Source organism: Penicillium cataractarum (assembly GCF_028827025.1).
Source record: "Penicillium cataractarum strain IBT 29864 chromosome Unknown utg000007l, whole genome shotgun sequence".
Taxonomy (NCBI): domain Eukaryota; kingdom Fungi; phylum Ascomycota; class Eurotiomycetes; order Eurotiales; family Aspergillaceae; genus Penicillium; species Penicillium cataractarum.
The window spans coordinates 2,155,543-2,181,165 of record NW_026622743.1 but is presented as its reverse complement, the minus strand read 5'-3'; the positions used below and the strand labels follow the sequence as shown (position 1 = coordinate 2,181,165).

General features: G+C 49.4%; 12 protein-coding genes across 12 annotated transcripts; 6 read left to right on the top strand and 6 right to left on the bottom strand.

Moving 5' to 3' along the window:
- Window positions 1-319: 319 nt before the first annotated feature.
- Window positions 320-871, bottom strand: N7496_008426 (cupin domain-containing protein; the record flags this gene model as incomplete). Its single annotated transcript, XM_056701345.1, has 1 exon — window positions 320-871. One exon carries the CDS (start codon window positions 869-871, stop codon window positions 320-322), a length of 552 nt encoding a protein of 183 aa, XP_056553408.1.
- Window positions 872-1,562: 691 nt separating this feature from the next.
- Window positions 1,563-3,320, top strand: N7496_008425 (sugar porter family MFS transporter; the record flags this gene model as incomplete). Its single annotated transcript, XM_056701344.1, has 6 exons — window positions 1,563-1,611; window positions 1,660-1,982; window positions 2,039-2,165; window positions 2,227-2,306; window positions 2,366-2,602; window positions 2,655-3,320. 6 exons carry the CDS (start codon window positions 1,563-1,565, stop codon window positions 3,318-3,320), a joined length of 1,482 nt encoding a protein of 493 aa, XP_056553407.1.
- Window positions 3,321-4,074: 754 nt separating this feature from the next.
- N7496_008424 (uncharacterized protein) lies at window positions 4,075-5,247 on the bottom strand (the record flags this gene model as incomplete). The annotated part of the gene is made up of 1 exon (XM_056701343.1): window positions 4,075-5,247. One exon carries the CDS (start codon window positions 5,245-5,247, stop codon window positions 4,075-4,077), a length of 1,173 nt encoding a protein of 390 aa, XP_056553406.1.
- A 931-nt stretch (window positions 5,248-6,178) lies between these two features.
- Window positions 6,179-6,567, top strand: N7496_008423 (uncharacterized protein; the record flags this gene model as incomplete). The annotated part of the gene is made up of 2 exons (XM_056701342.1): window positions 6,179-6,260; window positions 6,347-6,567. The coding sequence occupies 2 exons, from the start codon at window positions 6,179-6,181 to the stop codon at window positions 6,565-6,567; spliced, it is 303 nt and encodes a 100-aa protein (XP_056553405.1).
- Window positions 6,568-6,580: 13 nt separating this feature from the next.
- N7496_008422 (uncharacterized protein) lies at window positions 6,581-7,837 on the top strand (the record flags this gene model as incomplete). Its single annotated transcript, XM_056701341.1, has 5 exons — window positions 6,581-6,607; window positions 6,661-6,695; window positions 6,768-6,856; window positions 6,922-6,977; window positions 7,031-7,837. The coding sequence occupies 5 exons, from the start codon at window positions 6,581-6,583 to the stop codon at window positions 7,835-7,837; spliced, it is 1,014 nt and encodes a 337-aa protein (XP_056553404.1).
- A 3,374-nt stretch (window positions 7,838-11,211) lies between these two features.
- N7496_008421 (uncharacterized protein) lies at window positions 11,212-11,715 on the top strand (the record flags this gene model as incomplete). Its single annotated transcript, XM_056701340.1, has 1 exon — window positions 11,212-11,715. The coding sequence occupies one exon, from the start codon at window positions 11,212-11,214 to the stop codon at window positions 11,713-11,715; it is 504 nt and encodes a 167-aa protein (XP_056553403.1).
- A 754-nt stretch (window positions 11,716-12,469) lies between these two features.
- Window positions 12,470-14,214, bottom strand: N7496_008420 (uncharacterized protein; the record flags this gene model as incomplete). The annotated part of the gene is made up of 4 exons (XM_056701339.1): window positions 12,470-13,099; window positions 13,163-13,450; window positions 13,529-13,839; window positions 14,088-14,214. 4 exons carry the CDS (start codon window positions 14,212-14,214, stop codon window positions 12,470-12,472), a joined length of 1,356 nt encoding a protein of 451 aa, XP_056553402.1.
- A 784-nt stretch (window positions 14,215-14,998) lies between these two features.
- Window positions 14,999-17,650, bottom strand: N7496_008419 (uncharacterized protein; the record flags this gene model as incomplete). Its single annotated transcript, XM_056701338.1, has 5 exons — window positions 14,999-16,124; window positions 16,207-16,277; window positions 16,713-17,087; window positions 17,146-17,387; window positions 17,461-17,650. The coding sequence occupies 5 exons, from the start codon at window positions 17,648-17,650 to the stop codon at window positions 14,999-15,001; spliced, it is 2,004 nt and encodes a 667-aa protein (XP_056553401.1).
- Window positions 17,651-19,077: 1,427 nt separating this feature from the next.
- N7496_008418 (4F5 domain protein) lies at window positions 19,078-19,407 on the top strand (the record flags this gene model as incomplete). The annotated part of the gene is made up of 3 exons (XM_056701337.1): window positions 19,078-19,140; window positions 19,211-19,295; window positions 19,361-19,407. 3 exons carry the CDS (start codon window positions 19,078-19,080, stop codon window positions 19,405-19,407), a joined length of 195 nt encoding a protein of 64 aa, XP_056553400.1.
- Window positions 19,408-19,967: 560 nt separating this feature from the next.
- N7496_008417 (uncharacterized protein) lies at window positions 19,968-20,972 on the bottom strand (the record flags this gene model as incomplete). The annotated part of the gene is made up of 1 exon (XM_056701336.1): window positions 19,968-20,972. One exon carries the CDS (start codon window positions 20,970-20,972, stop codon window positions 19,968-19,970), a length of 1,005 nt encoding a protein of 334 aa, XP_056553399.1.
- Window positions 20,973-21,345: 373 nt separating this feature from the next.
- N7496_008416 (guided entry of tail-anchored proteins factor 1) lies at window positions 21,346-22,169 on the top strand (the record flags this gene model as incomplete). Its single annotated transcript, XM_056701335.1, has 3 exons — window positions 21,346-21,432; window positions 21,539-21,725; window positions 21,841-22,169. The coding sequence occupies 3 exons, from the start codon at window positions 21,346-21,348 to the stop codon at window positions 22,167-22,169; spliced, it is 603 nt and encodes a 200-aa protein (XP_056553398.1).
- Window positions 22,170-24,077: 1,908 nt separating this feature from the next.
- Window positions 24,078-25,575, bottom strand: N7496_008415 (RNA-binding protein; the record flags this gene model as incomplete). Its single annotated transcript, XM_056701334.1, has 3 exons — window positions 24,078-24,777; window positions 24,849-25,482; window positions 25,542-25,575. 3 exons carry the CDS (start codon window positions 25,573-25,575, stop codon window positions 24,078-24,080), a joined length of 1,368 nt encoding a protein of 455 aa, XP_056553397.1.
- Window positions 25,576-25,623: the final 48 nt, after the last annotated feature.

The following is a 25,623-nucleotide window of genomic DNA, read 5'->3' as shown; positions in this document are numbered from 1 at the left end:
CCTGGGTGATGCGGGTGGTGGACATGCCAATGTCTCCGCCGTTTTGGGGGTCAGAACCCTACCAATAAGGATGTGCACCAAAGAATCATAGCTATCTACGATTTTGTAATTATGGCAAAGAAAACGCTCTATACTTTATTCTCTTAGACGGAGACAAAACGCAACGCTTTCTTCCACTTTCCATGAACCGGCACTGCGTTCATTTTATGCGACATTGATGTCTGCGCATTCCTCTTCCATCGTGGACAGAGAAATAAAAGTATCCTTTCTTGCAAGTGGTGCTAGATAGTTTCATATCAATAACAGCCCACACTTTTTTTTATTCGCTGGCCTTAACACCAATACCATCAACCACTTCATCAAGCAGCCCCAAACCTTCGACCTGAATGGGCTGGCAAGGGATGAGTACATAGAGCATTCTGGCGCACCCATCATCAGGGGTAACGTTCTTCCAGGCATGGTTCGTAGCTCGCTGAATTGCAACATCACCCCTCTTCAAGATTCTCGTTTCTCCGCTCTCCAATGAAAGCTCCACCTCGCCTTCCAACACAACCCCATAGTCCAAAGATACAGTGCGGTGCATTGGACTCTCAGCGTGGGGGGCAAAATCGACAATCCGACACACGGTCCCGGTGGAAATAACTAGACCGGGAGGTGTAGACAGGTTGGCTTCATATTTCGCAAGGTCGGCGTCTGCGGACAGCTGGGCAGGGAATTCGCTAGTCGTATAAGCTAGGCCGAATGGTACCCCGTTAAAAAGTTGTTTTGGCAGGGCTTGTGGGAGTTGATTTGAGAATACCGCCTTGCCATTTGCGCCATGTGTGGTGATGTACCGGTTTTGCGGGGGAAGTTGGAGTTGATTGGTGCTCATTGTGAGTGTTCAGGGAGACGCGGGGGCTGTATCGAGCTCAATGGAGTATTGGTAGTTCGGAAGTGTAGACAACAGTAATTGTGAGCAAATTTAAATTGCTTTCTGAAACCAATTGTTCCTACAATACATACTGTATTGTGTGAGAACACATCTGATCGGGTCTTCGGCCCCAACCTGTCGGGGGCGCGGCTCCACCTTCTCATGTTGCTTATTGTTGGAGCACTAGTCCAAACCAGGTCATATTCAGCCTCCAGCCTTCAAACAAGGGTTCACGACAGACTTCATCTCTCATTCCCGAATTCTTCTTCGGGAGGAGATACCCCGGGTTCTTTGATATTGCCGATAGCGGCAATTTTACACAAATCCTTTGCGACCCGAGTGTCGCGCAACCGACACAGCTACGATCTCCCCGGACAACAATGTCCCGTCTTCCCATAGAATACTCTACGGTCCACTGGACCCCGACCTTCACAGAACTGAGAACTGGTCCCCCACGCGGTTTCTTTTTCCGGGATATCGGATGAATCTGGTCAAGACCGAGAAGAGCCTGAAGTTTTAAGACTGCCTGGTCGGACGTGCTTTCCGCTCTCCTCCTGTGTTTCACGACGATCCTCCTACGTTTCTGTCAGAGACCGCTAGAAGCGTACCAATTAAACCCACCCGACAAAGTACATACCCTCACTCATTAAACATGGGGCGTGGAAGCACTGCTGGCACGGCGGTCTTTCTAGCCATTGGAGGTCAGTTCGCTCACCGTAGAGGGAGATAGCGCAACTAACCTTTTCTAGGCTTCCTCTTTGGCTATGACAGCGGCATCATTTCCTCCACAATTGTCCAGCCCTATTTTGAGCAGTACATGGGCATCCCGAGTTCGTCCCAAACTGGTGGAATTGTATCCGCCTTCACCGGCGGTGCTATTCCGGGTGCACTTTCGGTCGCCTGGCTGCCCGATCGTTTGGGTCGCCGGAAGGCAGTTTTTATTGGAGCATGTATCTCGGTTCTTGGTTGCGCCCTCCAAGCTGGGGCAACGACCATTCCGATGATGATTGCCGGTCGGTTCATCGCCGGTGTTGCGGTTGGATTGCTCTCCGCGCTTGTTCCGATGTACTGCGTAAGTATGCCCTCAAATGTTGATTCACATCGATTCCCCGTTGACCTTTTGTGTAGTCTGAGATTGCCACCTCGCAGGATCGTGGAAAACTCGCGGGGTTGCTCCAGTGGATGTTGTCTTGGGGGTTTCTCGTAGCACAATGGCTTGGATACGGTTGCTTCAAGGTCAACAGTGACTTTCAATGTGAGTGCTCGGGCCTTATTGCGAAGGGTCAAAGCCAGAACGCTCACTGCCGACTCAACAGGGCGCTTCCCTCTCTCATTTCAAGTCGTTCCAGGACTCATCATGGCCTGTGGGATCTGGTTCCTTCAAGAAAGTCCTAGAGTTCGTAACTTCGTTCTGTTGCTTTCGCCATTATATTCACTGACTAATCTGGATCCTAGTGGCTCATCGAAAAAGACCAGCAGGAAGCCGCCAAAGCGGTCCTCCGTAAACTTCACGGCAACGGATCGAATGAAGAGTTCCTTGAGCTCGAGTATCGTGAGATTAGAGACACCATCGTAGCTGAGAAGACGCTCGCAGTTCAGACATGGCGTGCACTGATCGCAAAACCAAGCTGGCGTAAGCGGCTGGCTCTTGGGTGTGGAGTGCAGGCATTTGGCCAGCTATCTGGGATTAACGTATGGCTCTGCTGACCGGTCTATGCGTCCAATCGTGCTAATTTAAATACAGGTCATCAATTACTATGGCAATGTGATCTACGAAATCCTGGGAATCGGCACCGGCACATCCCTCATGATTGTCGGTATCTCCGGAGCGCTCTCCATCTGCTACTGTACGGCAGGACTCTACCTCTTGGATAGAGTTGGGCGAGTCAAGCCTCTCATCTTCTCCGCCACCGGCATGGCTTGCGCACTCGTGGTCAACGCCGTGCTTTCCCAGTACTATGTCATGAAATCGGGTGGGCAGACCTCGGATGGTAACGCTCTTCGCGCCATGGTCGCAATGAACCTAGTGTTCTCCTTCTTCTTCACCTTTACGGGCATCATCTCGTGGGTCTACCCGGCTGAGATCTTCCCCATGGAGATACGTGCCAAAGGAAACTCCATCTCAACTATTACAAACTGGGCTCTGAATCTTCTCTTTGCACAATGCGCACCTATCGCCTTGTCAAAAATGGGCTTCAAGTTCTTCTACTTTTTCTTTGCATTTAATGCCGTTGCAGCTGTCTGTTACGCGTTTCTGTTCCCTGAAACCAAGGACAAGAGTTTGGAGCAGATGGATGAGCTCTTTGGCGATCAGATTGTACCCCATGCCTTGGAGGACCCAGAGGGTGCAGCTGCTGCTATGAGAGAAAAGCTCCAGCATGTTATACATGCCGAGGACAGTGAGTCATAGGGTTGCGTGCTGCGGGATGTTGATTTCATACTGAGACCTCTCAATTTCGACAGCTTCGAGTGGTTTTCAGACATGAAATGAGCACCATCATATTTTCTACTCAATTACCTCTCAAACTTTGAACTGTTAGACAATTTCCCGGCCATCAAGAATGTGTTAATGTGAAATATGAGAACTATGTGCTCCGTTGGCCTAATAAGGGATTGAAGAGGTAACTATAATTCCGCCTTCCAGTTTTACTATCGTCTCTTCTGGATTCCTAATTCCCCCCCCCCCCCCCCCCTGAGAGACCCGGTTGAGACTCACTGTAGGTGGGGTAGCCCAAAGTTTTGTTATAAAAATACGTAAAATAATTTATTTCCTCTCATTCCCATGTGCATCGGACCTTACATGATAATAAATTGGATTCTACCAGAAGCAATCTACCGTCACTTAATCGTAAGTCCTGACGAAATATTCGGGTCTACCTATCTCGTGAGTATTTTCTGGTCGTTTTCGTGAACCTCTACGAAGTCTGCTTTCATAGACTTCAAAATGAGTTATTCCATCGTTTAGATCTATAGACCATCTATAGTGCAGTACTAACATATGAAGGAGTTTTTAAAAAAAAGCAGGATTTTCACGGTTGTCAGCGGACTCGGGCTTAATCAAGTGTCCAAACTCAAACTGCACTCTGAACGACACACAATCTTCCCTGTTCATTTCGCACACTCAATTTCAGCACACACCACAGTATTTCCCAAACGACAATGAACTAGCAGGTCACCGCGCTGGATGTGGATCCTGTGTAGCCCAGACTAATGAATGTTTCATAGCTCCAATAATCTGCCTGTGTACCCTCGCCGCTGACCGTGGCATTTCCCGTGAACTTTGCAGTCCAATAGGAGCTACCTCGCGTATATTTTTTCCACGCAGCAAGACCGGTCTGGAGTGCTTTTTGACGTGAAGAGAAGGTATTATCAATTTCAGCCTGAATTGACCACTCTCCAACGAATGTTGGGAATTTTCCATCTCCAGCAGAGGTCACGGCATCTTCACAAATGTAGTCCGTTATATTGGCAGAGCTTGCTAAGCGGCCTTCAAAGTAATAATTGTGCACGTCAAACACCAAGTTTGTTCCAGTACTGAAATTGGATGACCAGTAGGATTCACCTTTGAAGCTTCCCTGGAACATAACAGGAATTTGAGCATTCACGGCCTGAACTTTAGAAAGAACTTGGTGGATATAGCTTGCCAAGTATGTGGCCCCACTATCGGTAAGGCAATAGGGTGATCCAAAGAGTGAAAGGTCTTGGACGTCGACAGGCTCATTGATTGGCTCGAGTGTGAATGATTGAGGAGAGTTTGAGGATTGAATAAAATCAATAGCTGCATCGACAGCTTCCAAGGAATATTTAAGAGCAGTTGCATTGTTGAACCAGCCATAGTGTCCGTAAGCTTCGCCAAATGGGAAGCCATTCACACCACCAGGGAGAGAGTGAATATCTATAATGATGTGCATACCATACTTGTTGATGGCGTAATTTGCGATGCTGGAAAGGAAGGATAACTGATTCCCATGGTACAGCTGGGATCCCGGGACGCTGACCCATGCGGCATATGTAGTCGGAATGCGAAGAACGTTGATACCAGCTGCACCTAGCGCGTCGATATCGGCAGTAGTAATCCATGTGGCATACCGGCGTTCAAGGACTGGTCCACATTGGCTACCAAGGTGGGCGCAAAGTCCCCATTCATCCACAGCGCCACCAGAGTATTGTGACCACCACATAGTATCAATGGTTGATTCCTGCTCCAGCCAGCCGCCGAGATTGACACCCACGGCATTGAAGGTTTTCCAATCCAGGTATTGGGTCGATGTGGCCCTGCAAGCTGTGGCAAGGTATACCAACAGCTGGTATAAAATAAATTTATTGATCAATGTCATTTTGGAGAATTGATCGAATAATTTTGCTGGATTGTTTTTGAAGGACTGATTTTTGTTCTGAGATAAAAAGAGAATACTACATTGGCGACTTTGTGCTCTTATTTATAGCACCGAACCAGCTTCCATCCATAATTGCAATGCCCCTATTTGAAGCGGAAATCTATTCAAGTTTTCCTCTTGATCGGCATATAGTGGAGTGAATCATGTCCAACATGGATCTTCTGAAACTCACAACAGTTACCTTTGTTGCCGTAAACAGAAGTTTCTGGGTTTTCTCAAAGATTATCCAGTAAACAGTACTCGGCTGGGTCCACATTCCGTACGAATATTCTGTCAGTGCATTCTTTCACATACACGGTCAGATCCGTATCCATATCCGCAAAGCAGACTCTAGGTATTTTTTCGGGTTCACTATACACTTGAGCTTATGGAGGCTCTTGCTCCGAGCAAGCAAATCCCGGGGCCCCGTTGCGGGGTATGAGGCAGGAGGTTAGGTGCCAACCAATGCAGAGTCAGTATGAATGACCTGGAGGCCTCGAGGAAATTAAGCTCTCGGCATGGATTCAACCGAGATATCTTGAAGCGGCTGAGACTCGCTAAGATGGTGTCAGCCGCCCCGTGGTGCGCCCGAGGTGCTGGGCCGAAGGGTCTGTCGGTATCTCTCCACATCCCGGATCTATGGGTCTCCCCGCACTCACTTAGGCAAATGCCAAATTCCCCACCCTTTTCGAGCCAATGTGCTTTTATGGAGTCGAGAACATAACTGCGGGGGAATAGTTTGCAGTCAATATACATGGAAGATAAAAAAGGATAGTGCCACCGCTGTCTCTGAGAGTCCATCTAAATATATTAGCATAAAATTTGCCCAATACAAAAAACGGCCAGAATGGAGAGGGAACTACACGAGACATCCTATTTTCAAAACTCAATCATGTCTAGCTTCAAGCATGCATTTATCTTGTCGCCAGATCAGGTTCGAGCAGCTACTCCTCCAGGCACAATTTCCATATCAGGTGAGACATTCATGAATAACAAATTATACTCACAAAAAGTTCTTTGTAGGGTTACTGCTCGGAATACTAATTTTTGCAATGACCAGCATATGCCTTGCATGAGCCTGAGCGTAGGGAATTAGCTCGAGATCGTGAATTGGTGCTCATGCCTCAACCTAGCTCAAGCCCGGCGGATCCACTTAACTGGACAACCTGGCGCAAAATTGCTACTTTGACCTGTATGTCGCTATATGCGGCTATTGGCAACTTCACTTCCGCGTCTATCGCGAGCGCGTTCCCCCCTTTATGCCACTCCGGTGGCTTTTAATCCTCCTGTATCAATGGGAGATTTGACCCATCTGGTTGCTGTACGTGCTTCAGTGGAGAATCAAAAGAAGGAAAGCTACTAATGCCGAGAAAGGTCAATGTGCTTATGATGGGTGGCGCTAACCTCTGGTGGGTACCTCTAGCTAATATCTTTGGCCGAAGACCTATTATATTAGGGAATATTTTACTGCTAGTACTCAGCTGCATGTGGGCTGGGCTTGCGAAGAGTTTTGGAAGCCTGCTGGCTGCCCGTATCTTCATGGGTATAGCAGTGGCACCAGCGGACACAGGTAAGGAGCTGTCTTTGGTTCTCGTGAAATTCAGAAGGCTGCTAATCGATACGGTGCATTTCCAGTTGCTCCGAATGTGATCGGAGAAATATTTTTCACCCACCAGCGTGGTCGAGCCATGGTAAGTCGAACTTGCCATGTCTTGGAGTTCACAACATAATCATGATTTTGAAGGGATGCTACACGGTTTGCATCTGCTTAGGACCGATTATCGGGGGTATGTCTGGCGGATATATTGCTGGTACGAAGGGACTCGCGTGGATACATTGGGTAAATGTGATCTTGGCTGCCATCTTACTGGTTGCCTGTGCTACGCTTGTACCTGAAACCTTGTTCCAAAGATTTCAGACGACACCTTCCAGCCAAAACGAAGACTTGATTAAGAGTGAAGGAGAGCTGGACGATGAGACTGTCGAGAATGTTGCCTCGACCTCAATCAACGACAATCTAAATCAGCAGACTATTTACGGCTCTATGCTAAAGTTGCGTAAGTACGAAGGGAACTTTGTTCAGAAGTTTCTGGCTCCGTGGAAAACACTTCGTCTTCCTGGTGTCTGGATGGTCATGTTCTGGTACGCCGGTCTCGTTGGCGGCGTTGTGACTATCACCACTGTTGGGCCGTCTTTAATAGCAGCACCGCCATATCTTTGGGGGAACAATTCCGGCCTAATCATGACTGGCGGAATAATTGGTGCCATTCTCGGATTCGTTGCAACAAATTTGAGTGCCGACCGTGTTATTGTGACTGGAAGCAAATTGCAGGGAAATTCATTCGTCGAACCGGAAGATCGCTTGCCGATAGCAATCCCAGGCTTATTTCTCGCAACTACAGGACTTTGGACATTTGGCTTCTGTGCGCAGAACCTTGGCCCAGAGCATATGTGGATAGGGATGCAATTTGGGATTGGTATGCTTTGCTTTGGCTTGATGCAAGCACCTTCAATTGGATTCAATTATGTAAGTGCCTTAAACCATGAGTGATAGATCTAACGCTAATTTCTTATTTTTTTTCTCTCATCTGGCAGCTTATTGATTCTTACGGTCCACTTGCAGCCGATTGCTTTGTGGCAGTGACTTGCATGAGGGCTATTATCAGCTTTTCATGGACCTTTTTTGCGGGTGAATGGGTCACCAGCGCCGGTCCAGCTATTCCGTTTGGAGTTTTTGGAGCTCTAATGGGAATATTCTCCTTATTTTCTATTCCAATTTTGATTTGGGGGAAGAGAATCAGGATCGCTACCGCTAATTGGGTTCATGGCTTTGCTTGATTGAAATCATGCTCGCTATCACGACCTAAAGAGGGATTGGATCTGGAAGGGCTGTTTATCTATCGTTTTTTCCTGATTTGATTAGACTACCTTGATATCTTTATCGCGGTCTAACACTCGGTATAACTATCTTCCGTTTAATAAACTTACCACCGAATCTAGTATCTATATTGATCTTTATAAGAGTAGTGAAATCGATCTTTCTATAATCTTTTTTACTTTTACTTATTCAACTAACTATCGATCAGATTATTCATGTGTAAACTGCTTTATTAGCAAGAGTGATCCTTTCGTTTCTTCTATATGAGATATTCTTGCTCTACCAGCTATACCAATCACGCGAAAGGTAGTTCAGCTATCGGCATTACCCTCTAATAAAGGTTGAATTAACCCATCATTACTTGTCTTATTATTGTATAATAAGACAGGTGTAGTACTTAATTAACGGATAGTGGCTTCGATTCTTGTTTGATGCGTCCTGGCGCTCTGAAAACTGATCGTTCTTCACCTGTCCAAAGTTCCATTCTGTTCATCGATTAAGGAAATTGTCCAAAGTAACTGCGACCAAACGGTTCTAAAGTTCGTCCCATGTGGAGGCCCATATGAATCGCACAGCAAGAACCGCGGCAACTCTATCCGTTACATCATGAATAAAACACTCCGAATAATCTAACTGAATGTGAGGAAACAGGGAGCGGTACAGGATAGCTTCATGAACGACGAAGAAACCCAGGGGTCAGTGGCACTAGCGATTCAAGAACCCCAAGCGAGGAGAATTCAAGGCCGACTTTTGACAACCCCGATGGGGCATCACAAATGGACGAAACTGGTCCCCTTCACCTGAAAGGAAGGCCGATGGGCAATCCGAAGTATGCTTTGGATCAATAACGTTGAATCATAGCATCCTCCGACCGGGGAACGATCTAGGCAGGGCCTATGTAATCATTATTATACTATGGATTTAGTACAGAGTAGACTTTAGGTCGCTGTTGATACAAGTGGGGCATCGCTGCCTAAATAGGCTTAATAAAGTACAATTCGAGAACTCTGTTGCGCGAACACGGAATACCTCACAGCAAAAGCGGCGTCGGGGTAAAGCACTAGGACAAGGAAGAGTGCTCAAATTTGCTAGACATAATCCGACCTATATGTACGTAGGAAACTCACCCTCGCTCCTATCTTTCAGCTAATACCAGGCTAGCGACATTGAGCACAGTGCTGCAACTCTCGCTTCATGTCTTTCTCGGATTCGCCTACGGAGATTTACCTCATAGTTGCGGAGTTCCTACGCCGCAGAAGGGACGTCAGCTCGTTATGCCGAACCAACAGTCGACTTTACAATACTCTAAATCAACATCTATATCGATTGGATTCGCAATGGGACGGCCGGGCACTACTTTGGGCTGCCAGTTTTGGAAATACAGCTACGACCCAATTATCCATCCAAACCGGAGTACGCGGCGGAAAGAGGGTATTGTTACTACCGAATTCCGTTTGGGTTTGCTGTGCGGAAGGGGCATGAAGCAGTGGCAAAGCTGTTGCATGAGACTGGTAAAGTGGACATACATGGAGAGGGCTATGATGGTCAGACGTTGTTACATCTGGCCGCTGTTAGAGGGCATGATAAAGTGGTGGCGTTCTTGTTGGGAACTGGGCAGGTAGATGTCAACGCCAGAAACAAGCTTGGTTAGACTGCAATGCTCCTTGCCTTGCATGCTGGTCATCTGAAGGTGGTCAGATTATTACAGGCAGCTAGCTGTGCGAGGGGATAGAATCAAATTAGTATGAGCTTCCAGCGTGGCCTGTGAAAAAGCAGCAACAGGGATTTTCACGCCCAATATGCTCTGATTTATGGATGCGTTACCCAAGCTTGACCATAACACATTGCTCGGGATAAATGCTCCAAAGGCTTCATTATAACACTCGATCTGAACGGAGCAATTTTTCTTATTACCAGTATAGATGTTACATGAGGACGTCTGCGGATTATGAGATAAAGACTCTGATTTGTTGGAAGCCTCTTGGTCAGTGTATGTCAATTCATCGCAACCAGTCAAGAAAGCCTCGGCTGTCTTGTCCTGGCATTTGTTGCAAAACCCCACTGACTGGAATTCAGACCAAGTGCAATTTCCGGCTGGGCAAGTAGAATCAACTGTAAAGTCTGATGTACAAATTCTAGCGTTCCAGTAATTATTGAAAGAAACGGAATCCGCGTTGTAATCATGCCTGGCATATCCGACGCCCTTTGCTTTCGCTATTGTCCCATATTCAAGATTGCTTGGGGTTTGTCGAACTGGGTAGCTAAGAATCTGCTGCACGAATGGATCTTAAGCCATGACGAGGAAAATGACAGTAGCCCCTAACGAGGCCACTGACAATCCTCGGTGCTGGAAGAGGAGAGTCAAGGATCCCATCGGTCCTCTAGTGGCATCGTCGAAATACAGTATGTCTAAGACAGGGCGATCATGACGCTGGAACCAGACCCATTTCAATTGACCAATTGCCGCAGCGACGGCGAAAAGCAACGAAGATCGAGATGCTATGGCTAGCAAGGAAACGATAGTGTTGAGTGTTAGGCCATGAGACCGCGTATATATTAGAAGCTTAGCGATTAGCTTACCTAGAAAACGCAGTTAATTAGTTTCCTTCACTCTAATTCAATCTGGAATCCCATCAGACCATATCGAATACTAGGTCCTGACATAGAGATCAAAGCCATACTTCATGAATCATGGCACTAGGTAGGAAATATCCCATCAAAATGTGGACCCGAGAGCTAATAAGGCTATAGGGATGTGGAGGGTGAAATTAGAGGAAAAAAGGACCTGCCACGTAATCCTTGAGCCAGGAGACGCTACGTATCATTACTAGAGTATCCATCTTTGACATAGCTACACGGAAACAATATCATCTCCACATATAACACGCTCTATGAATCTCAAACAAATAAATAGAACACAACTAGATCAAATCAAATCCCCAACCATCAACCCTATTTCAACTCATTCCCAAGAAAAAAAAAACGAGACCACACACATCTACAAAATAGCATCTCCAGCACTTCAGAAACCAAACATACCAACCAAAATGACCACCCTTACTCTCCAAGATTTCCTAACCTACATCCACGCCTTCAACGCCCAAAACTACACCCTCCAACACACATTCTACCACCGCACCGTCTCCCTCACCCTCCCGGACCCAGATATCCCCCCTCTCAAAAGCTCCCCTGCAATCCAATCGCACTACGACACTATCCACGCACTAGCCCACGAAACAGTCGTGCCCATGATCGTCCTCATCGACGCCAACCGAGTCTTCTTCAGTATGGAGGCGTACTTCCAGTACCGGATTGACACGGACAATGCAGTACATGGGTATAGTGTGAAAGCAGGCGATGTGATTCGGGTTAAGGTCTGGGCTGTTTATGAGATTGTTGAGGGGAAGATGGGGGCCATTGTTTGCTGTGCGGTTGGTGATGAGTGTTTGGGGAAAGTGGAGATTGGGGATGTTGTTGCGGAGAGTTGGGGGAGGGCGGATGAGAGTGTTCGAAGTGTTTGGGAGAGGGAGTTTGGGGAAGGGATTTTTTGAAGATGGTTAAGCTTGAGATGCTAAGATGGATTTGATAGTAGTATTGGTATAGAATGATACCATCACGATAACTATAAGGAGAATATCCGCAGACATGAAACATTCTCAGTACAACCTATGTACATGAAAACTAGAGAGTGATGTGATAAAAACAAATTCAAATGCATCCATTGGGTATTAACTGCTGGACCTCTAACCACACTTTAAAAAAAAGACAGCCACAAAACAAAGCCCGAGACCTCCAAACCCAGGTCAATAGAAACACAAAAAAATGCAAGCAGAGACTCTGCATGCCAACAACCGAACCCCCCCAATTACGAAAAGAATAAACAAAAAAGCAACAAGTGCGAGGATATAAGTAGACCTGGCTCGGGAGGCTCGAAACAGGGAATCGGGGTCGGGGATGATGGTACTCGGGCAGACATGAAAATGGCAAATCGTTATTCGAGAACACTTCAGTTCCATCAGCGGTACTGTTCCCATGTCTAGCTGGTGTATGAGTGTGTATGCATATGCATATTTCGTATTGCGTACTGCAGAAACGGCAGACGGGATAGTGGGTAGGATGAAGAAGGTAACGGGTACCAAGTGAACAGGGAGAGGGGAAAAATAGACAGACATCACGGCATGCCAGTAAATACGGGAGTTGAAGTGGATTCGTCATAATGCGCCAGGACGGAGAAAGAGGAAAAATAAAACGAAACAGCCAAAAGACAAGCAACCCAGAAAACCCAGAAAACTTTGCTCTAGGCTATCAAGTAGGCTTGTCACATCCAATCCGTCCCAATAGAGCCTTGCGGTCACTCTGGTCAAAGGGTACTCGGCCACGGCCTCGGGCACGCACAGAAGCGGAACCATTTGACCGCCGGCGGTCCAGGCCAGGAGCGTTTTCGTTCACGGCGATGGGGGCAGTGGTAACGCCCTCCTTGGCGGCCAGCCGCACGGTGCCATTAGTAGCGGGGGTGTCATCGGTCTCAACCTCATCTTCCTCGTCACTGCGGGTATCCTCGGCAGCGCCACTGCAGACAACGCGGTATGCAACGCGGACGATCATGCTGAACCAGACAACCGAGAGAAGCTGGATGGATAGCAGGAAGGAAAGGAAAATCCACTTGATCGTGCGGTTCATGCAGATGGGGTTCTCCAGGCCGCGGAAGGGTCCGAACATGTATGCAAAGGCATCGGGGTAGCCGTTCGTGCTGATCATCTTCGCGGTGCTGCCCGAGTAGCAGCCGTAGGCCATTTGCTGTGGGACATTCTTGTAAATCGACCACCACAGCATGTTATACAGGACGTGGCGGGTGACGACCCAGGTGGCCATGAAGATACCGAAGGCGACATTGCAGGCGTTCTGGAACTTGAGGTACTTGAGAACCTTGGCTGACTATTGCGAGAATTAGTAAATGAAAATGCCTGCTTCAATGGGAGATTCGCAGATCAGACGTACGGGAAGCAGAACGTCGACAATATCCATCAGGCAAAGTACCACATTGGACACATTGTAGAAGCCGTAGATATAAGCCGAGCCGAGCAGCGTGCTGGTAATAACGTGGTGCGACAACATCTGATAGTGATCCTTGCGCTTCTCCTCCACATGAATGACGAAGATCTGCTGTAGCAAGAACGCCAATTCCACCAGAATATACCACTTCATGAGACCGCCGAGCGGGCGCGCCGGCCACTCCATCCAAATGGCGCCGAAATCGAACCAATAGTAGGAATTCTTCCAGAGGTACTGCAGACGAAACCAGAGAATTGTCAGCAATCCATCCAACGCATATACAACAAAATATCATCTTTCCAGAAAACATACCAGACCAACGGCCCAAATGAAGCCATAGTACAGAACCTGCCAACCCTGCTCAGCCAAGCGAAGCGCCGCCTTTCGCTTCAATCCCATAGAGCGGCCGATCGGCTGAATAACCCATTCAATGATAATGGCGCGAATCGCAGTGAGCGCTAGGGTCGCGCTAGCGACAAAGTACAGATCATCCCAGCCCTGGACATATGTGTTGGAGGCGGGGTCGTAATAGGAGAGTTCGAAGAAAGGCTGGGTATACGGGCGTAGAGACGGGTAGAGGTTATGAAGAGCCAGCAACATAGCCAAAATGGTCAAGGAGATACCTATACGGACGCAATGCCAAGGAGGGCCAGGAGTTAGCTAGGTCAGGAACTTTGGCAATACAATGCCGAGGCTGGGTACCTCAACACGCGCAGAAAGTGGAAATAGATCAACAAAGGAAAGAAAAAAAAAGAAATAGACAGCTCCGCGACGGCAGGCCCTTTCCTGTCATGCAGAGAGTCCTCCTTTTTCGTCTCGAGGGTCGCCATCAATCGCGACGGGGGGAATCTGGGGGGTGTTCAATGCATACCGATTTGGTTGGTGACCACCCACTCCCGGAACGTGGTCTCCTTGGTTGGCCGCGGGCCGCTGGGGCTGGACACATAGACATTGAGCTCCGAGGCCGGCGGAGGCGGCGCGATGGTCTCTTTGGCCATGGAGGAGAGCGAGACCGAAGGGTCGCAAAGAGGTGTAGGGGAGGTTGTGGAGGAGGAGAGCTTCTTTTTTGTGTGTCGGGGGAGATTGCGGCCGGGGAAAGGGAAAACGAGCGAGGGCTGGTTGGCGGGACTTAATTAAGCTGGAGCGGGATGGGTCTGGAAAGTCTGGAAGCCTTCATAGGCGGATCCGCCGCGCGGTCAAAGCGAGGAAAAAGGGATTTCTTGCAGGATGGAAGATGCAAGATACTTTTTTTTAGGAGGAGTTGAGATGGTGATGAGGTTTTGAGGTCAAGTGAGGAGGATTGCCAGAATCCGTAGCGAGTGGAGGGGAGAATAATTTGAGGGGAGAAAGAGAGAGGGGGAAACGGTGAGAGTCTCGTTTCAAGACCTCCTCAACACATGATGATCGACGCTCCACACCGCCTCGTCGAATCGCGGTGGCGGGAATTTTGATCGAGGGGGAGATTTAGGGCTTTCTAGAATAAGGGTTATGTGTTCTTTATAATCGGAGGGTTGTTGATTGTTGTGTATTGGTTTTTATGGATTGAGTTTAAGGATGGTTGGTATAGTTTGCTCCTGCCGAGTGGCACTAAACAAACACTAAAACAAGGAACCGAATATACTCGAGTTGAAGACAGATTTGTCAACTTTTTATAGTATTGTCGAGGACAACTCTAGCCAATCTACTTCATACTTCTAGCCATGCCCGGCAGATATGCACAAAAATAGTATCAAAATGTCCCACTATACTCCCCATAGTATGTACTGTTTATACTCCGTACTACTAATCCAAACCCTCCGTAACACCGCGCACAAACTCATTCGCATTCATTCCCAATTGCGCCAAATCAACTCCTCCCTGTCCAGCCATCGCTCTCGACATGGCCCGAGCCACTTCCTCCTCTTCCCAAATATTATTGACCACGTCCACCCGCTCCACACCCTCAATCTGCTCGGCTCCTCCGGAGCCTCGAGTGGGGTTCTCGACCGCCACCATCGCCTGCCAGTAGACATCATCGCGCGTCTTTAGCGCCTTATCCCGGACGACCGCATTGCGGGTCACACTCGCCGCATGGAGCTTGTTGTTAGCGCCCGTCAGCATGGTCAGCGCGGCGGACACCGCCTGGTCTAATTGATCCGCTTGCGAGGGGGGCTTGAAGAAGAAGCGGTTGGTGGAGGAGAGGTAGATGACGATTGCACAGACCGCGTCACACACGGTAAATGCCAGTGGCCGGAGGAGGGAAATTAGGTTGTAGAGGCCGATGGGGGGTACTTGGCCCGCCCGCACGGCGGGGGAAGCCGAAGTGATTGCATCGTACCGTACCACAATCCAGATGTCCAGTGCTGCCAGCGCCAGGCCGGCGAGTGTGAACTTGGTACGCCAGCGGGCGGCTTCGCGGCCTGCGAAGGGGGCAGACGTGGCCACACCTAGGATCAAGAGGTGTACCACGTGTGGTAGGAGGATGTGGAACGGGAGGTAGTAGAGTAGGTAGGTGTTGAGGTCCTCAAAGGAGCAGTATTGGCATGAGACCAAGGCATCTGCGCCGAAGGTCAGGTAAACCTTGCGGGCTCCGAGGGAGGTGAGTTTCTCGCGTAGCCGCACGTCAGCGTCCGTCAAGACGCTGTCAGGCCGGAGGCGCGATAGACGGTGAAAGACCACATCGATAGGAGTGTTGATTCGTGACCGGGTAAGGGAGAAGATATTGGGTTCAGGGGCGTGAGGGTTAAATGGGAGGCTGAGGACGAGGAAGAGGGCGATGCTGGCGAAGAAGAGGTTCAATGCGCGATTGGCGCCGGCCGGGATTGGGCGCGGAGGAGGTCGGCTTGCGATTGATACGCGGAGACTGCGATAGGCTGTGATCAAACGAGGGAGGAGGACGGGACCGAAGAAGATGAGAAGAGACTTGACGCTGTGAGGATTGTTAGATAGAGTGTATCGGAGAAGAATGCGGAGTAGTGATTCGGAGGTGCTGGACTGGGGAAAGTACTTACGTCCCCCAAGAGATCCCGATGCCAGCCATGTTCGAAGCCAGCAAGAAGAGGACCTCTATCTCATCGAAGGACTGTAGATGAGAGGATGAGGTGTGAGGCGAGAGTGATGGGAAGAAGTGACCAGGCCAGCTTGCACTTGGGGCCAAAAGCGGTCGACTTTGGGGCGGCAGAGAGCGCGTTGTATACTCCCCGCTTTGTTCTAAACAGTCTTTACTGTGCTGATGTCTCTCCACGCCATGACTAAATTATATCTGCTACATTAGCATCACTTGTTACTATTACTGTTACTCGTCTACGATCCTATACTACATTTCCCACACTATTCCAACTGACTAAACTCACAATCATGGGTCTCATTTATCATAATCAAAGCGCCGGCTAATCAATACAATGAAATTCGAATCCAAAGAAACGAAAGAATAAGCAAACCCAGATTAAAGAATCCAACACCCACTCATGCAAATCTCCAAGAACGCCATCCCCATGCCCAACTTTATCCCTCAAACCATATTCGATCCACCATTGTGATACATAGGATGACGCGCCGGGTCCGGCATAGCAATGCCCGCCGAATCACGCGAGTACCGAGAAGACGCGGCATCGTTAACTGGTGGTGCATTCAGGCTAGTGCCATTGTTGGTGGGATTCATCGGATTGGAGATCTTGATGGGGAATCTCCCAGTCAGACGCTTGGTGAAGCGTTTGGTGGCTGACTGCGGGGTGTAGCTTGGGAGCGAGTCGTCTTCACGCTTCATATTCAGACTGGCTTGAAAGGAGCGGTTACTGCTGGCCCGACTCACCACCTTTTGCGGGGCGACAGCCCCGTATTGCCGGACGTGGCGGGCGCTGAGGCCCTGCGTGTGATTGGTGAAGATGAGGGTCTATACACGATTAGTATATGTCTTTGTGGAGGGGAGAAGAATTGGGGATGTGACTTACAGCTAGGACGTTCACGAGGCTAACAACCATGGCGAGGATACCGGCTGAAATGATGATTCTCCAGAATGCCAGGCCGAGGTTGTCCTGGCTCATGGCCTTACTGTTCAGGTTGCCCAGTATGGAGACGCCGAGAATCATCATGATGCCTGCCAAAGCGTAGAAGCCGGCCTCTTCGCCGAACATGGGATACTGCCGATTGAAGAACCCCCGGAAGAAGGGGAGTTCGGAAATGATGAGGCCGACTGTCAGACTGTTGTTAGTAATTATTCAATGGTCTTGGTATGAGAGGAGAGGGGTGTATCGCTGGGTACTTACTGCTGATGAGGGCCATGACTGCATGGGTGACGGCTTGGAAAAAGAAGAACCCGTTGTACATGTTGATCTTGACCAACATGACTGCACAGGCGGCAATGATATCGAGGAAGACGATGATGTTGAGCGCGCGGATGGTGTTGAGTATCACGTACCCTGGACCAGCCAAGGACTCCTTGAGCTTCGACATCATGACTTTTTCGGATGCGAAGGATGCAACGCAGGGAGAGTAAGAGGTGTAAAGTCAAGAGATAACCCGCAAAATGGGTTAAGTAGTTTATGCTGAGGATGTTGATATGTCTGCGTTGCGTTGTTGGGCAAGACAAGACTGCCAGTTGGGCTGGAGGCAATTAAAAAGGGACGGGAAGGAAGTCACTGGCCAGCAGGAAACCGAGTCCCGGAAAGAAAGAAACAATAGACAATGCGAGATCAACTCGAGAAACGAAGAGAAAAGACGAGAAGAAAGAAAGAGCTTGCAGAAATAGACCGAGTAATAAGGAGAGTTGGGTGATTCATCTCGGTTCTATTCATTCATTCCGTCCCGCACGGTCTACAGGCGCCGAACAGTCTGCAACGAGACAATCAGCCTATGAATAGCCGAATCTGAAACAATGGAAGGTGACTGAAAGGGGAAGATACCAGAATTAGAAGCCTGACAAAGAAACAGGACAAAGGCAAGGTAAGATAGTTTGTTTGGGGTATTTTAAGGCAGCGAACTACAGCAACCAAACTACTAGAATAGTCAAGCCCAAGGAAAGATGAGGAGGCAAACATGATAGCAAAACGTCAGGTAGAGATCGTTTCAAAGCAATCTTTAGGAATTTCATTGGCAGGCATCCAAATGGGGCTGCTGGCTAAACCCATTTGGACCAGGGGGATCTCTGCCTGAGTCGAGTTTGAGATGGCTTCGATTCTGGGCTGTTCTTCAGGGTCTCCAAGGGATAGGCTGGGAGGCTTCGGTTGTCGAGATCATGAAACTAGTCTCAAAGTAGCCCCTTGGATAGGCGCTTAGTCGATTGGCCGAGCGTTGCACTCGGCAAGTATACAATCAAAGTATGAAATGCCGGCAAGTGGTAATCATTGATATCTCTATCTCGTCGGACAGTGGTAGCCCAAAACATCGTTAGTTGTGTCCCAGAATTCTCAGTCTAAATACCCTCATGAGATTTCGATCTATGCGAAAATACACAGTTCTCCAATGTTCGCTCCCATCGAAACCATGCGCTGATTTACGCGCCCAATCACGGCGGCACGCCAACCGCCCAGGAGTCATGCAGAAACTCCTCACAACTCCAAATAACGAGCATCAACAAGTCAAATCCACAATCTCAGATCCAACTAGTCTTCAATAAGCGGCTTTTCTTCGAGTCCACAAGATGAGGCTGAAATGGTTGACCAACAAATACAAGAAATGGCCAGAAACCCAAAGACTCGCCCTGATTCGCCGAAACCGCGCGGTTTTAACGCCGGGGAAAGCGCCCCGCCCCTCTCTTCTACTTTTTTCTTTCCACTTCCTAGTTATCTTAAACCAATCCGTGCGACTTTGCGCCTACCCACCTCTCTCTCGTTCGCGCTTTTCCTTTGTCAAATTACTATCCAGCTCTATTCTAAATTCCCACCATGACCCGTGGTAACCAGCGCGACACTGATCGGGCCAAGGCCCAGAAGAAGGCGGCCGCCTCGGTAAGTTGTACCGCGATCGCTCTTTACTGCGAATGCGACAGTCGCTGACAGGATCCTGTTTTCTATATAGAAAACTAAGAACAACATGTCTGGAACTCAGTTCCAAAAGGCCAAGGAGGATGCTGCTGCTATCATGCGCGAGAAGCAGAAGAAGGGTATGTGCCATCTACCTCGTCGTTCGTGCGCGGACTCAAACTGACTCGTTACCCTTCTTGCACAGCCGATGAAAAACGAGCCGCCGAAGCCGCAGGAGGGAAAAAGAAGTAATACACATCTTCCTCCCTTAATGTCCGATACCCTCGTCGCCCCTCTTCTCTCCCGTCCCGTCCCCGATTCGTCTCGTCAATCCTGTTGGACTCGGATACACTTGGCAAGGTGGCGGGGCTGAGGGCGAGGGCAAATTGCGCGATGGCCACTCTTTGGAGAGTGCCAGCGCAAATTGCAATGCCTACGAGGGTGATGACGCTCTATTTGGAAGGAAATAAGTACATAGATCATACCCACCGGCCTTTTAAAAATCCCCCCGCAATGTTTCTGTCGGGGGCCGGTGTCTAGCGAGGCGTTTTCAGTTGTCACTACGGCGTTTATTCTATATTTTCCTGCTTTGTGTTCTTGGTAAAACTATGTCCTAATGAAAAATCAACGAGTCCGTTCTTAGGATTCCTGGGTATGCCATACATCATTTATTGATGGTGGGAGGAGGGAGAACAAGAAGAGGGGAGAGGAAGTAATTTGCTATATAGTACTATCAAGTACTACTATGTATCATGGCTAAATCCATATACAGCCCAATAGCCTTTCGCCCTGGCCAGCTGTGCTCGCCATGGCTACTTCGTTGGAGAGATTTGGGATTCTGTGGTAGACGCAGGGTCTCGCCTCCCTTGATCGTGGATGAATACTTCATCCACCACCTCCTCGAGATCAAATTGGCGCACCGTCAGGTCAATAAATGTCCACAAACTCTCCCCTTCCCATCCCACGTCTCGCGCAAAACGAAGCACCCTACCAACAGCGTCAGCTCGGAGCTGTTGGTCCGGGACATGATTGAGCAAATAGATCCCAAAAGCCCAGCCGGAGATATCGCGTGGATTGGCAAGACACCAGTCTAGCACGGGATTGACCAGCGTCTTCGCTAATAAGCCTGCCCAGCTTGAAGCATCCTTGGGCTCGACAGGGATTCCTGCGAGGAGAGCGTGAAGCTGGCGCATATAGGTGAAAGCATAGTAGTTCTTTGGGTGGAGCTCTGCGGCGCGGAGGACGACGGCCAGCTCATGGCGCTCAAGGTCCAGCAGAGCTTCTGGGCTTTGCTCTTCGAGTTTGAGGAGCTGCTTCAGCACCCATAGTCGATGTGACCACAAGGTGGGTGACTTCGTATGTCGATGCAGCGGTGAGCATTGATAGCTCTGCAACAACGTAAGCTCCCTCCTCAAGACCCGAAGCAGCTGGGAGTGTCGATCTGGAGCACCCTGACACCGCGCAAGGGCGGCCATCAATCGGCGCTTACGCCAGTTACACGCTGTTAAATGCTCGCAGTCGAAGAGCAGCATGATCTCAGTGATAACAAGATCTGACACGATGTCAGTGCTTTGGTTCTCGTTCAGGAGATTGGCGAGCAGCTCATCATCCGTCATGGACATGAGCTTTTTAAAGAAGAGTTGTCGTGCGACCGTATAAGCTTGCACCAGAGTCTTCTTGGTGGTTCCGATGAAACACCCATCCTGGAGAAATGGGGAGCCTAGACTCGGCGGGATGATCTCGATCTCGAGGATATCATCACCTCGAGAAGCGAAGACGCTGGCGAGCTGTTGGAATGCATCTTCGGGGGTCGTCATGGATAATAAGGTATGAAATGGAAGTAGCGTAGATTAAATCCAAATCATGTATCCTAACGTAACTTCTTTGCCGTGTTATCCTTTCACGAAATATGCTTTTGTGGAGAGTATGTCCCATAGTGCAAAGGACTAAAGTGGAGGCGGAAAGCAGCAGCGAAACTCCGAATTCCAGCCAGATCGCCCTCCGCACGTCATTTTTCCCATCCCGAAACCTTCAACCTCCACAAACCTCGACGACAAGTGCTCTTTAGCTGCACCAGCACAGCTTTCAAATCGCGAATATATCCGGGAGTCACATTCCCACGACTTTGCCTTGACCTTCGCGCCAGACTCGGATACACCCCGGGCCTACCGGCCAACCACCCCCGCCATCATGCTATCCCTCGTGCTCACGATCTTGTTTGTGCACATTGCAATCTACCTAGTCAACACGATTGGCGCTTCTACAATTGACAGCCTGGTATGTTGCTCTCCGATCCAGCTCTAAGTCTAGATTTACACCCCTTGGACGAGCCATCACGTCGCAAGCACAATCTCCAAGCTGACACGCTTCACTCTCTATCTAGCTATGGCACCTCTATCTAAAAATGCCCACATCGACATCCCGGAATGCCCGCGAATCACAACGCATGAAGCGCGAAGTCGTCCAGCTCAAGCGCGAAATGAACAGTACCAGCTCGCAAGACGAGTTCGCAAAGTGGGCCAAGCTGCGCCGGAGACATGACAAAAGTCTGGAGGAATACGAGGCGATGAGTACGTATCCTGTGTCCTACAACCAACATCTCAGAACATAAATATCTCCAGCCAAGATGCGGACACTATAACCTACGATTGAACCTCCTTCTAACACCCCACCCCCTCCCCACAGACAAAACCATCTCCGCCCAAAAAACCTCTTTCGACTGGAGCGTCAAAAGCGCCCGATGGCTCAGTACAAACGGCCTCAAGATCTTCCTGCAATTCTGGTACTCCAAGACCCCCGTCTTCGCCCTGCCGGCTGGCTGGTTCCCGTACTACGTGGAGTGGGTATTGTCGTTCCCGCGCGCGCCACTGGGTTCCGTCAGCGTTCAGGTATGGAATAACGTGTGCGCGACGGCTGTTGCGTTCCTAGGGGAGATTATTGGGGCGTTGCTTGTGCAGCTTGTTAGCAAGAAGGAGGCTGTGCCGGTGGGTGTTGAGTCGAAGAAGGCTCAGTGATGAAATCAAAGGGAAATGATAATACAACCATGTCCGTTATATAATGGGTATGGACGTTGTGATATGAATGTTCTATGAGGGGCTGGGTGTCTTGTATTATAAAATGGGGCGTCGAGTTCCGGGTATAATGAGTATCGCATAGCCATTGCATTGATTTCCATTCAAGTCTGAGGTGCATTCCATTGTTCTAACTAAGTCATTATTCATGTTTATGACGGGCTCATCTTGACGAGAAAGAGCAACCCAAGGAGTGGGTGCGTAGCCGAAGACAAAAGTACAAACCAGCTATATTATTGAAAGCTAAGGGTCTCGCTGTTGACTCGGAATTATGCCTGCCCTGAATTGCCACACCGCATCATGGGAACTTGTTCCATGTCGTTAAGATAGGCAGATGTGTAGTCACCCAATGGACTTCAAATCCTTAGACAGCAGGGCATAGGATGCAGCGTACCTAGAGATCCTTTATAAGGATACAGTCTTCAGCGCGCCAAGGCAGATTGTACAAAACTACCAGGCTACACATTTAAAGACGTTTTGAATACACGAGGTCGAGGGACAGGAAAAAGAGTTTACAGAGAAGCAAGCAACAAGTACGTGGTTTGATCAGTGTCGGCCATTACTTTCATATTGGTCAAGGCTAATCCCCCAATGGCTATGGATGGTCAAGTACAAAACAACCCAGTCGAGAGCTGGCTGCAACTCAACTAGCTTGGCCAAGGGACATGACATAGCTCGAGGGAGCCCACAAAAAGCAAATTCGGGCACTTTCAGGACCCAAGAACCCCGGATGAGACTGTAGGCAAGACTCGTCCGAATCTCTTGGATCCGAGAGAGCTCGAATTCAATTTTGTAGGCACTCAAGGAACGCCATGACACTTGGCACCAGCACTGTCCTGACCGAAAGAGCAGTCAAGATATTCATCAGATATATGAAAAATCGTTTCTCGTCAAGGACCCCCTGCCGTAGCTAGGGGATCTCGGGGCTTGACTCTATGATTGGTATATCATCACGCGAACATGAGCTCATAGCAAGAGACAATCGTCTCAAAAAAATCTTTCTGAAAAAAGTCCGGCCCCTTCGACAGGGCTTCTGCAAGGACAAAGGCAACAAAGGCCCAGTCCATCACCGCTTTGCCATAAGCTACAGACTCGAAAAGAAGAAAGAGAAAAAAGAACAGGAACTCCTCGCCTCAAGAATGAGCCCCATTGAGTTACCCCCCGTCCACGAGGAACAAGGGGGCAATCGCATGACTATCGAACCACGACGAAAGGCAACCCAATACAAGAGAAGACCGAAGTCCCCCCTTCTCCCCTCCAGCCCCAGGCCGCACGCCCCATTGTAACCAGTGGGACACTGTCGGACGGCGAGCACAAGAACCGGTGGGAATAGGGCGTAAGCCACTATCGAATTGCTTCTATGGCGGCGCGTTTCCGCATTGCCTGGCTTGAAGAACTCTGGAAAGAGCGCAGGGTGTCCGGGGACTTTCTCCCAAAGCGAGTGCGTGAAAGAAGAAGAATCTTCTTTGTGTGTGAGCTTTGAATGCGATTCTTTGAGCGAGGAGTTGGAGGGAAAGAGGAAGGGGAAAAAATTTTGTCGTGGGTCTTTTTTTAAATGTGATGAGGTGAGTGGTCATGTGACTATGGAGCTAGGTCGTGTTGGGACGAGGTGGGTCATGTGATGAGATAGTTGCCCTGGCCGATATTTACAGAGGTTCTCCAATCTACGATGATGATTATCTTTACAAGGCTTTGGTTGTAAGGCCAGTCTCTCTTTACGAAGATCTCATGGATTATAATGTCTAAGTTTTGTTTTCAGCACACGGGTTGAAGTTACTCATAGTTCAAAATAATGCATGACATGGCTATGGACAGAAAGAAACAAACACCTAAAACAATTTTGTACACCCATTACGCCTTGGCCTTGGACTTGCCGGTCTTCTTAGCCGTCTTCTTGGTCTTGGTAGCAGGGGACTTGGCTGCCGGGGACTCTGCGGCAACCTCCTGCTTGGGAGTGTCCTGCTCCGTCTTCTTGCCCTTCTTGGCGGTCTTCTTAGGGGTATCATCAGTGGTAGCGGGGGCTTCGATAGCCTTCACGGGCTCCTCGACGGCCTCCTCGGTAGCAGTAGCCTCAACAGCCTTGGGCTCCTCCGCCTCGGGGACCTGGATGGGCACATCCTCGACGGCCTTGAGCTGAGGCAGCTCAATCTCATAGCCAAAAGCCTTCAGCTTGTCAGCCTTAGCCTGACGCTTGCGCTGCTCATCCTCGATGCGCTTCGACCACTGGTCACGGGTCTTGCCCTTCAACAGGCGCTTGCGCTCAATCTGGTTCCAGGGGGTACGCTTGAAACGGCGGTTGGCGCCCTTCCAGACCTCAGGGTGCAGCTGCTCCGCGGGAACGAACTTGCACTTGAGGATGTGGCTGTACATCAGGTAGTTGTCCATGGTCTCGGCGACAATCTTGGCAACGGTGATGGAGGCGAATTCAATGAAGGCGTAGTGCTTGGAGCGGCCGGTCAGGCGGTTACGGGAGAGGCGGAGCTTGGTGATCTCGCCGAACTGGGAGAAGTAGGCGCGCATTTGGTGCTCGTAGAAACCGTGAGGGATGCGTCTGGAGAGCGAGGGTATTAGCATGTGTGATCAAAACGAAGCAAGACATTATTAGACTGGGCAGAAACTCACCCAACGTAGACAGTACCAGGCTCGTCCTTGGAATCACCCTGTTGCAACTTCTTCATCTTCTTCTCTGCCTTCTTGGTATCGGGAATCTTGGGGATTGGCATTTTGGAGTTGTAGCCCTCGTCACCGGACTCGTCTTCGTCACCGCTGCTCTCAAAGCCCTTGATGAGGGCGGCAGTCTGGTCATCCTCAGCGTCATCAATCTCTTCTTCGCTCTCCTCAGACTCGGAAGCGTCAATCTGGAACTCCTCGTCGTCAGACTCCTCTGGCACCTGCTCTACCTTCTTGGGCTTCGGTGCGGGCTTGGCGACTTTGGCGGCGGCAGACTTCTTCGCAGGCTGTGCAGAGACGGTCTCATCCTTCTTGGTCTTCTTGTTGACGGGCTTCTTCGCAGCAGCAGGAGCAGGCTTCTCAGTCTCCTCATCGCTGAGGAAATCGGCAGCACGCTTGCGGGGCTTAACCTCACGAGCGGGGGCACCATTGGCCTTCGCAGTAGACTTGGTCTCCTTAGCCTTAGCAGCACCGTTCTCCTTCTTCTTCAGAATGGACTTGGGGGCGGCATCTTCGGCGACCTTGGCGGCTTTGGCCTCGACCTTCTTGGTTTTTTTCGCGGGAGAATCGCTGGCAACAGGAGCGGCTAAATCGGGGTTAGGATCTTCGTGGCCAATTTCAAAAGATTCTCCAGACTTAACATACCCTTGCGCTTGCTTCCCTTCTTATCAGGAGCCATTTTTAGTCTAGTTGACGTGAATTGAAGTCTGGTGGTTGCACGATCATT